General features: G+C 29.7%; 1 protein-coding gene across 1 annotated transcript; it reads right to left on the reverse strand.

Annotated features, from left to right (window-relative positions):
• Positions 1 to 1,869: 1,869 nt before the first annotated feature.
• Positions 1,870 to 11,485, reverse strand: LOC135928817 (protein artichoke-like). The gene is made up of 6 exons (XM_065465282.1): positions 11,347 to 11,485; positions 8,658 to 9,622; positions 6,705 to 7,409; positions 6,140 to 6,504; positions 5,911 to 6,033; positions 1,870 to 3,491 (listed from the first exon to the last, which is right to left on the reverse strand). The coding sequence occupies exons 1-6, from the start codon at positions 11,442 to 11,444 to the stop codon at positions 2,004 to 2,006; spliced, it is 3,744 nt and encodes a 1,247-aa protein (XP_065321354.1). The 5' UTR covers positions 11,445 to 11,485; the 3' UTR covers positions 1,870 to 2,003.
• Positions 11,486 to 12,316: the final 831 nt, after the last annotated feature.

A 12,316-nucleotide genomic window follows, 5' to 3' on the forward strand; every position in this document is an offset into this window, starting at 1 on the left:
TTATTGGGAGTGATCCGTAGTTGTGAATTAATTGGTTGCGAATCTCTTCCAAAGCCATCCTTATTAAATATTTCTAAATTACATCCAGGGTTGCCAGACCTGATTTAGGTATAAACCTTCCATTTTTTTACTCCTGATAACGCTAAAATATGCCTTCTCTATTAACTTTATCTCGATTTTTTTATAAAATAAATGTAAGCTAAGAAAGAATGAAAAAAATAAAGAAAAAAAGAAAGAAAATATGAAAAACCGGTCAGACAAAACTTTTAATATTTATTTATTTGGATTAGGAATTTAGAAAGGATATTATAATAAGCTAAATGATTTTAGAACATTTCCAAAAATCTAGATTATTCCTGTATTCCTGTTTGAAAATTTATAAAGTATTTTATCAAGCCCTCAGCAGCATGCCTTGAGTTACGAATAAATAAAATTTTCTCTTTTTAATTTAGTATATTTATAGTTATGTATTTTTTTTACAGAGAAAAATTGAGTATTATATGGTAAAAATAATATTAGTTTTATTTACTTAAATAAGGAAATAATTGAACGGGGGGGGGGGAAATAATATATTGCTTAAATATTTAATATAAATAGTAAAAAAAAAAGAAATAATTTGTCACCTTGAATAAACTATTAAAATTAGTATAAGAAAATTGCGTTAAATAACATGTATTCACAAATTTGACGAGAAATTCTTAACTAATTTTATTAGGCAGGACGGAGTATAATCATAGACCCGCAGGCTCGGTTAATTTTTTTGGATATACCAGGATCGAGCCCTAATATTTTTTTATTAAAAAAAATACCCGTGCGGTCTGGGCTGCATATTTTAAAACCCAAATATTTAAAATCGATATCATTAGCTATAAAAAGTAAGAATAAATGCATTATATTTTGATAAAATCTGGGCCGGGTCAGGCTGTGGAAATGGTAACTCTGCAGGTCTCTGAGTATAATAAAACGGAATTTGCATATGGGCGCCTAATGTTGCTTAGGATTTTGTTTTAAAATAATAACCCGCTAAATTTTAGTGTTTTAAAATTTGTTTAAGATAAAAATTATTTGTCTAACCATCTATGACGTGAGGTTAGCTTTAGACCTGTATATTATGCAAAACCTTAAAGCGTAGTTTTGAATGAATAATGACAATATAACACTGAAAGGGAGAAAAAGTTAAAATTTTTAAATAAACTCTACTATTTAAAACCTTGTCGAAATTTAATAGATTTATTTAAACTTTTTTCACTCGGAATTTATAGAAAATTGGTAGTATCAATTTTAAATATTGATTTACTATACCCAAAAATAAATGTATGCTGCCTAAAATCCATGTTTTGTAAAAAAAAAAAATTCCAACCTTGCGTTAAAAGTTTTATTATCAAATAAACTAAAAATCCATCATATATTATATTTTTTTTATCTGGTTTTTAAACTAAGCATCAAAATTATAAAAATTATCATTTGGAATTTGATAAAGAATGATATAAATTATTCTAAAATATTATAAATTTTTCCAAATTCATTTTTAAAATTTTAAGACTTTGCATAATTGTTCCAAATCCTCATAATTTTTAAAAATATTCCCAAGAAAACGTGGGGATTTTTAAATAATTTACTTCTTACGTTGAATTTTTGAATTCCAGAGATTCCATATCACGCTAATCTTATTACAACGTATACATTTAGTTAATTTATACCAGTCAAATTATATATCAGATTCATTTTTTTTGTTAGACTCTATAAAAAAATGATTAAAATTGGATTTTATCACCAAATACCAATAGATTTTAATATATAGCGTTCCTGAAGATATTCTTGACAATAATATTTATCAAAAATATATTTAATCTTTTTTGTGTATTTGAATTTTGTTTTTAATGAAAAATTTAGATTTAGAAAAATGTATAATATTTTAAAATCATTTACATTTATTATAACCAATCTTACAGTTATTTATAAAAAAAATACGAATATTTTAAAATTATATTCAAAAAAATCTTCTATACTGCGATTTTTTCGGTCTTGGTTTGTTTAATGATGGCCCCTTTATCCCATTCGCAATTAATATCCAAAATGTCGTCATTATCAAAGGAATTTATAAAAACGGATATAGAATTTGATTTCTCGCATCCGTCGTACGCGTTATATAGCGTGTCAGCCAACTTCTGAGTACGAGTCAATTCGAGGTTTTTGGTGGTTAAAGAATTATCGGACGATTTCATATATTCCGAACTAGAACATTGCGCAAAAATTTTAAATGGCTGCCCAATAACGGGAATTTGCGTATGGTAGGATTTATGATTCGCCCTTCTCCCGTGAGGATTGGGATTAGATTCTAATTGATCATTTTTTCTTTGAGTATTTGTAATATTAGTAAATTTTTCTAAATTATTTGCACTACCGGGTTCTTCGTTCAAAATCTTGGAGTACTGGTGATGATTGGAAGAAGAGATGGAACAAGAGTTCAGCGATTTTTTGAGGATTTCTTTAGTCTTTTTACCCCCAATTTCATTTTTATTGGCGAACGTTTTTATCGTGTCGTACAAGTAATTGCCATTGTTGTTTATAAAATTATTGGAATTTTTGCGAATATTATTATCGGTATCGTTATCTGTTCTTAAATCCGAGGAAACGTGGCACGAATGCCTAAGATTATTTAGCAATGGTTTATCAAGATGATTTTCGGCAGATATAACGATGCTATTATTCTCGTATATGTGCGATTCAGGATGGCAAATGTGTCCTAGATCCTTGCCATCATGGTAGCATCGGTAGATGATATCATCTCCCGGTCGGTTTTTTCCGGGGGTTTCGGTGTTTTTACATTTAAAGTTATCGATTTGAGTTTCCAAATGTCTGAAAAACTCGTTACTCGATACCGAGTTAGTCAATTGGCGATTGGCCAACATTTGCTTCCTCCCTATGAAATCGGAATAATAAACGCCGTCGTTGTTAACGTCCCTTTCGATGGAATATAATCTCAAATCCTTTTCGTCGCGGCCTAAATTTCTTAGAGGATCTCTATCTTTAATCAAACTCTCATTGATTAGGGTATTATTATTATTCGCACCATTCAGATTTCGGTTTAACGGTTCATTTTCAGTTCCTACTGTGGTTTTGTACGTATCAGGGTTGCTAGATACATTGCGATTAAAGTCAGAGGTGTTATTTCTACGTCTTTGCTTCCACCACCATAGAATAAAAGATGTCAGGATACAAATTGCAAGAGCGGAGAGTGCTAATAAAGTTGTTAATAATATGATCAGTCTTTTGTACTTCCTTTCCCTCCTTGCTCTTTGAATCCAACTAAAATGATCTTTGGAAGTCCCAAAGGAGCTTAATTTTTTGCGCAAGGGACCCGGCATCCACTTGGAAAGAATGTCGGAATACTCATCATCTACGATGCATACATAGGCCTCTGATGGTATACACATCAAACAAGTATTCATTAAGTGATGCGGTGCGTAGCAGAGCGTTTTTTGCAATTTCTTTTCGATATAAGGGTAAAAAATATAATATAAAAAAGATTATTAAATAATAACATTATAGTATTTTTGAGGAATAATATTAATTTATTTAATATTTAACCCTTGAGTAATATTGGTAAAATTACAACACGAGTAATTGAACGATAACACGCCTCACCTCCATTTTAAAACTGTTATATATCATTCAAATTTCGATATTAACCTTTGATATTTGTTTTCCTGATATTTATAACATTATTTCCGCTAAAGATCTGCAAAAGTAGATCCGGCCCGTAACCGGGCCATGTCTATTTTTCTTAAACTGGGTGGGGCCTAATATTATTTTAACAAATTCAGGCCGGGTCGGGCCTTGGAATTATTTTACAAATGTATCTAAATTTATCAATTTTATGTTAAATTTTTTATGTAGAATAAAAATATTTGATTTTATTTATAAAAACTAGACGCCATATAACATATCATCTTTTATTTTGAGTAATTATAAAAATGAATTTCTATATTTAAATAAATTCAGGCCAGGCCTGTAAATTTTTTAAAAATTTTTTGGGCTGGGCTTGAAAAATTAGCCGATGCAGATCACTAATTTCCACATCTATATTTTAATATTAAAAAAAAATACGATAAGATAAATTTTGATTATAAATATTTTTAAATATACAATATTTATGTTTTAAAAAAATAAACAATTGGTTTATATATAAAAAAAACAAATCCAAAATTTAAAAAATTAAAGATGAAATATAACGTAGGAAGGAAGGAAGAATAAGTCTAGAGAAGATCTGTGAAGAGAAGACTGCCATTGAAACTTTGATAATTCTCTTTAAGGATAGCTATGGTCTGCGGAAGAAACCTTCTCGAGCATCGCCAATAAGCTAGCAGATGTGAAATCCTAAATCCTTGAAGTAGGATAAGACAATCTTACCAAAATAAGTTAAGGTTTTAGATATTCTCAAGTTTCAGAATATTTAGAAATTTTAAGCTGTTTATTTTGCTCGAGTACGTTTGGAGTTTGGTTGGATAAGGCTAATGGATCTATACAAGAATAGTCCCAAACAAGGAATTTTTATTGTTTCCATGGGATCAAGATGGTTCTGTCAGGCCCTTTCCATCGGATCTAAAAAGTTCTGTTGGTTTTAGTATTGCAGGGTTGTAAATACTTTAAAGGTAATTGGTTCAAAAAATTGCAATTGAAGTGCAAACTGTATCTTCTATGCAATCTATAAGAGTTCTGCAACCAGAGCAGATTCGAGGAAAGGTTATCGTACAATTAAGGCGAATTCCAATATATTTTAGAAATTTTAAATTAATATAAAAATAAAATTTTGAAAATTTGATGTTAAATAAAAATTTTATTATAATTTGTTAAAAAATTTGGTAAATAAAGTAAAATTACATATATAATTTTATAATTTACTATAAAAATCTCTTAAATAATTTTTTAATTTAATTAATATTTAGATTTAAGTATAAACTTGGTTTCTTTCAAATAATAGTGTATTTATATTCAAAAAAAATAATATATAAATCATTGTCCATTTTAATTCCAAAAATATTTACATCTTAAAAATCGTTCAATTAAAAATACTCGAAGCCTTGCAAAAATATAATTTAGCCCAAAATGGTAGGAGGCTACCGAAAATCCAGATAAAAATATGACAGGCGCATTCTTGCTAGCAATAAGATACTTCGTTAGTGTTGGGGGAGGGGATAATATTTCAAGTGTTAATTTTTAGATTAATGTGCGACAATCAACAAAAAATTCATTAAATCGCTAACCCCATTGTATCTACAATCCAAATTTTGTTTAGATAATCTGTTTCTAATAAAAATTTATCACAAATTCCATCAAATAATTAATGATAGGATTTTTTTCAGTCTATTATGCTGTATATAGACTTGTGGAGGTAAAACTACAAATACCACTTGTCGGATTAAAATATTAAATGAGAACCACATGTGGAAATTTTTTGGACTTTATAACCTCGCAAATTAACGAATTTAGCTATTTGGACAAAATGATATCGGCTCGTGTTAACAATTTAGTGTATTTGCTTTAAAATCAGATATCTTAATATAAAATTAGTCCAGTTGAAGCCATATATCTAGTTTTAAAAAGATGGATTACTTATATTCGGAATAAAATTTATTCTTGCATCAGAATCCAATTAATGGAATATGTACAGTTTCGCTTTGACGCAAATGTAATCAAATGCTAGGTAAAAACCGTTAGGGGTATTAAATATCATCAGATAATATCTAGGATATTTGTTATGCCCAAGCATACCACTCATGGGTTAAACTCATTACAAGAACAAAAAATTTAATACATTATAAATACAAAATTGTTGTTTATACATAGGATTAGTGATAATTAAAAAAAAATAAAATATTTAATCAGAATTTAAATTAAGGAATTTACATTAGAAGCTTCGTCATTCAATGCATGAGAATCACCTTTGTACGATTGCAATTCCTGAATCCATTCTCTCAGCCATCTAATCTTACAATCGCACATCCACGGGTTATTCATAAAATCTAAATACTGGTTCATAAATATTTTTATATGGTATATATTTGTGATTATATTATTATTATTATCATATTTTATAATTATTTATACGAGGGAAAAATTTCATTTAAAATCTAACTTGAATAGAATTAAACGAAATACGATTGAAGGTCCCGTATTCCAATGTAAATAATTTGTTATTAGCTAAGCTTAAAGATGTTATTCGATGGAGTCCAGCTAAGGCATGAGCGGATACAAATGTTAGATTGTTGTATTTTAAATCGAGATATTCAATCTCTGTGACATATTTAAAAACTAGAGATTGTAGATGAGTTATGTGATTACGACTTAAGTCTAACGTATTGAGATACGGTATTCCTTTAAACATTTTCGAGTTTAGCTCTGAAATATGATTGTTGCTTAGATTTAGGGTGTGCAATCCTAACATGTTAACGAAAGTTTCATCTTCTAGACCCTTGAGATGATTGTGACTGATATTGATTCCTATATATAAATCAAATAAACCTTTTTATAGTATAATGCAATAAGAGTTAAAAAAAACCGGAACAGCCAAAGCCTGGAACCCTCGGAACCGAGTCTAATCTAGGAAGCGGAACCGCCAGCAAATTATCTCAGGGAACCGAACTCAGAATCTTCGAAATTAACAATTTAAATATTTTATTCAATTTCTTTAGATCATAAACCTTTTATTCCCAACGAGTTAATGAATGTGTGAGCGCGGAGCATCTTCATTCGATTGAAAGATAAATCAAGGCTTTCGCAGCATTTCTGCAAATCGTTAAACGTTTCCGGAAATACCGTTTCGATTTGATTTCGTGACAAATCCAGGGATCGTACCTGAGACGGTGACATGACATCGTCGAGTCCTCTGAAGTTGTGAGGTGTCAACTGGGATATCTTATTCTTGCCGAAGTCTAAAGCCCTCATCGAGCTCATATTGAAAAATATGTCAGAGGGTGGGAACGAAGTCAGGGAATTACCGGCGAGTATCACCCTCTTAAGTGGGGACGAGTTTAAATTATCGAATGCCAATCGGTGAATCGTGTTGATTTTGTTGTCGGCTAAATTTAGAATTTCTAGTAACGGGATACTGGGAAAGCATTTGTTGGCTAGGTAAGAAATTTCGTTGCGGGATAAATCCAAATACCACAGTGTTTTAAAACTGGATAGAGCTTTGGTGGGGACGCTATTTAACAAATTTCCGCTCATATGAAGGGAACCTAAAACGTTTTTCAGGTTATCCCCGAAATCGTCGCTTTTAGATTCCTTGATAACGTTGTCGGCTAGATTAAGAACCCATAAATTCTTAAGATTTTTAAGCGAATCCTTTGGTACTTTGTCCAACAAATTTCCTTTTAAGTGGAGGTAAGATAACGACGCTTCGAGACCTAATAATTATGGAAAGTTTTAGTAAGGAAAAAAATGAACAAGGGGTATTATAATCCAGAGACCTTCATGGGCCTTAATTTTTGACCAAGCCCGGCCCTGGCAAGCAGTAAAAAAATTTTTCCCAAGCCCGGCCCGGCCCATATTTAATGTTAAAAAGATTCCCAAGTCCGGCCCAAGCCCATAATAAGTTTCACAAAAATTTCCCAAGTCCGGCCAAATGCCCAGCCCAAGCCCATTAAAAATATTTTTAAAACCCAGGCCCGGCCCAGACCCGCTAGAAAATACGAAGACCCATACCCGGCCCTTACAACAAATTGAATTATACACCCTATCTATCTTTTCGCAATTCTTTATTACTCACTATTTAATCGCTTAAATATTGGAGTGTTATATCTTACATTCGGAAAGTTTTTAGCATTTTAAGTTAACTATAAAAATAATTTTACAAAATATTCATTAATTGCTTTAAAGTTTTATTATAATTTTTAAATTTTCGCTAATTCACTTTTACTTGGTCTCATTGTCAATTTCAACTCTGGATGCGAATATCATTTTTTTTTTAAATTTGCTCAATCGATAACATGTCATAAAGAAATGTGCATGTGAACCTATTTCCGACCCGGAAATAGTATAATTTCAAATATCCGGGCCGGGCTTAAAAGTTTAAAAAATATTAGAAATCCGGCACAGTCTAAGCTTGATTCGATCCGATCTAGCGGGTCGAGCCAATTTAAAAATACTTTTTAAAGAAAATATCGCAACCAATAAATTAGAAAATGTTTAGATAGGTATAGAATGAAAGGTTTAGGCATCCTAAAATTCGACTTATTTCTAAACAGCCGGCTGCTTAACTGGCTACATAGCTTCGACTAAACAGCCTAAAAAAAAAGAAAACAAAAATAATGAAAAAAACAAAAAAAAACAAAGCCACCAAACACTTAAAAAACAGACCAAAATAGGGTTTCCTAAAGTAATAAATCAAAAATAAATCGAACTAGGACATATCTCGATTTACCTTCAATTTTTTGCTGAAACATTTTTTTAAAAAAAAATACAGCCAAGATTATTCAAAAGTTAACACAAAAATTTTTTATAAAATTTGTGAGCCGTGCCTAAAAAAGGATCAAAAATAATCCTCGTCTCTAACAAAAAATTATTCAAAAAATTTTGTCCCGCCGTGATTTTGATAGGGCATAAAATTTTGACCTCAGCAAGTTTCGTACACCACCCAAAGAAAAAACGTTAACCTTTGAAAGCGTTATCCGCCACGGTGGATATTTTGTTATTCTCCAGGTTTAGAGTCCTCAATATACGCATCTCCTTGAAGCAAAATGGCGTCAGAAATCGGATCCTGTTTTCGCTCAACACTAGGTATTCGACGGACGAAAGGTGCTGAAAATTTGTCGGAACTATATTATCGATATGATTGTCGTGCAGAAATAAAACTCTCAGATTATTCAGGCCCACGAAGGCCTCCCCGTCTATCAACTTTATATGATTATGGCCGAGGTTCAATGTTTGCAAAGATCTAAGCGAAGAAAATGCCTTTTGTGGAGTCAGAAGTTCTATCAAATTCCTGGCCAAATCTAATTTCTTCAGAGCTCTCAAATAATTGAACGCGTCCTTGGGAATGATCTTTATTTGATTATTTTGTAGTTCGAGCTCTTGTAGCGTTTCTTCTAGTCCGACAAAGGCATCCTTATCAATTTTAGCTATTTCATTGGCTTCTAAATGCAAAGCTCTCAGGTTTGAGAGTCCCCAAAGAGCTCGACCGGATATATGACTCAATAAATTGTAGGATAAATCCAGAACACGTAAATGAGTGAGCGGTGCTAGCGAAGAGGTAGGAATTGTTTTCAAATTATTAATTTGGAGATCCAAGATTCGTAACTTTGGTGCTAGTGACATAAATGCATCTCCGGATATGTTCCAAAGTTTTCCATTATTTATAGCGAGATATTCGAGATTTGTGAAACCAAAAAAAGGATCACCTTGCAACATACCAATATTATTATAACGCATGGTTAAATGGGTGAGAGTTCTATCCAAAATTTTGGTCTTACGAATCGATTTAGTCGTTTTAAAGAGCGAATTATATTGACACAATATCGCGATCGGGTCAGAATTAGAATCGTTTACGTAAGAAAATCCCGATTTTGCGTCGGCGTTGTCGCATGCGCACTCCGTGACATTTGATGGCAAATAGCACGGTCTTATTTTAAAAATAAACGAAAAATATACCATAAATTGTAGTATACACAACATTTACGAATTTAAACTCTTTTTTTTTATACATCTAACTCTTACTAAAATAATTAATTGTCAATATGATAGGACATCATAATAGTCCCTCAAAAAAGATCTAAAATATATAGGACATTTGATAAGCTCTAAAATTCATTTAATACAGACCACTTCCATGTTATAATATACATCAAATAATATTCCCATGCGAATTTATGAATGTATTTTTATTTTTTAAATTATATCATTCGTTTTTCTAACTAACTATCTATCTATATATAATATTTATATTGTTTATGATTTTATAAACGAATAATATAATAATAAAAATAGAGTATAAATATATATATATTTATAGAATAATTAAATAAAATATTATGATTTATTCCTATACATCTATGAAAGAATAACTATTGATAAATGCCATTTGTAAAGTTAACATCCTTTTTTCTTCTTGATCTTAAAACTCCTTATATGACGGTGAATATGTAGTCTTTAATGATCATATATTTGTAGACAGAACAAGAACCCTGAAAATGGGTTCAAACCCCAGCCTGGACCGAGCAAAGCAAGGCAATTATTAATTTTTTGACTTCACAAAAGTGTGTGTTTAACATTTTTCAAATTAAAAATTATAGACTGTTGGGATTTTAGGATCGAGGTAAGACGAAAAATTAAAGATGTTTATTTAAGTAGTAATAAAATGATAATCTCTCACAATAAGAAAAAAACATTTTATTATTTCAACAAGAAAATAAATTATATTAAATCAATTTAAGTATATATATATTATTATTATTTAACAAAATGAAAGGTTAATAATATTAAATTTTGCATTATGTTACCTTATAATCGCGAGAACAATATGCCAAAAAGATAAATAATTACTAAATGGACCAAGATGAATTCAGAGCGGACTGAGGCTTAAAAAGAATTTATACGAGGCTTTGCTAGAACTAAACTTACAAAACATATTTATTAACAAACTATTGTTGTTAAAATGGCCAAATTTGGGCCTATTTTTACAAACGACTACCTCAATATTTTAGCTAGAAAAATACTGTCTAAGCCCCCGAGACGAGATATTGCTAATTAGATGTCCAAACCTTTGTGTCATCTTCGAGCAAAATCTTCAGGCTTGCATAATTTCCTTCTGGGTAAAATATCGAGTTAGCTTTTCTTTTTTAAAAATAGGCTCAAAGCGAGCCGTTAACAACACTATTTACCAGAGTTGTTAAAGGATCTAGATATAAAAATGTGGTATCTGTATCTGTATCTAGATAGATTTTTGATTAAAATATCGGTATCTAGATATTATTTTATACGATGTATCTGTATCTAGATCCATTTAAAAAGTATCTTTTAACAACTCTGCTATTTACAAACGAATCCTAATTTATAAATTACTCGCTTCTCCTAACTGTTTTAAATCGTCAAATAAATCCAAAGTTTTTGGGAGGCTTTTATCTAAGAATTTTTTTTTTTTAACACATATTCTTTTAATTTCAGATATATAAATTTAGTTTACACAAGTTGTTCATTCGATTAAGGCAAACATAGAAAATTATGAGAGAGAAAATTAAATGATAACTTTATGCCCAAATCTTATCCTTAATGAATTTGTAACTTATGTGGAGACACATTCAATGAAACGGGGAGATATTATATTGCGTCTAATTAATTAAAACTCACGCATTGGATTGAGCAAGAATTAGTGATACATCGGTTAAGGACATGAGAATATTGATGATAAGAATGTTGACTATTTTAAAATTCGGATATTGCTTCATTTATCGAAATAGCGTAAATAATTTTAGCAGGAATGCCTCCATCTCTTGCTTTTATATGTTTAATAGAATTGACGCGCAATTAAAGAGATCTGGGGGTGGAGGGGGGGGGGAATAAAAAAACTACACCTTTTGATTTAAAGTTGTTTTTTGGAAGTTGATAAAATATATAAGTTTTTTTTATTATTATTATTATCCTTTTAGAAATAATATTAATCTTATATTAAAAAAAAACTAAAACTCATATTTTATGGTAATTAGCGTTTCAAATGAGAAATAAATATTAAAAAAAATGAAAGAATCTAGCCCCCAATTAATAATCACAAACCTCTCTCTAAGGAATTTTGCATTTTATGTATTTATGCATTTTGTATTTTATTTTTTATGTATGTTAATAATATATGAAAAAAAATGTTAATTTTTACAAGTCTAATTTTCTAAATAAAATTGTCTTTTTTATTTTTTTTAAAGTATGGGATCACTTGAAAATGTGATTTTTTTGAATGAAAATCCAAAAAAAAATCGATATACGTTTAAACCCGGGTCTCAATAATTTTGTGGTTGCCAATATATAGATATAAGATTTAAATAGCAAAAAAAAATTTAAATCAAAAGAATTTGGGAAAGATGTAATAAATAGTTATAAAAATAAAGATATTGACTTATGAAAATGCTCATAATTGTATAAAACAAATAATATATAAAAAAACAACCCTCTTTTACCAAAAAATACAGTATATTAATTTAATAAGTTATAAATAAGTATTAATATTAATATTTATATTGTATTTCTTTTTTAATAATTTATATATTTATAAAAGAAAAGTATAAGATAGAAAATATAGTATAAAAAAATTTAGATAAAAAAATATAAA

The sequence above is a fragment of the Gordionus sp. m RMFG-2023 genome, chromosome 4, assembly GCF_954871325.1.
Source record: "Gordionus sp. m RMFG-2023 chromosome 4, tfGorSpeb1-WG-v2, whole genome shotgun sequence".
Classification (NCBI taxonomy): domain Eukaryota; kingdom Metazoa; phylum Nematomorpha; class Gordioida; order Chordodea; family Parachordodidae; genus Gordionus; species Gordionus sp. m RMFG-2023.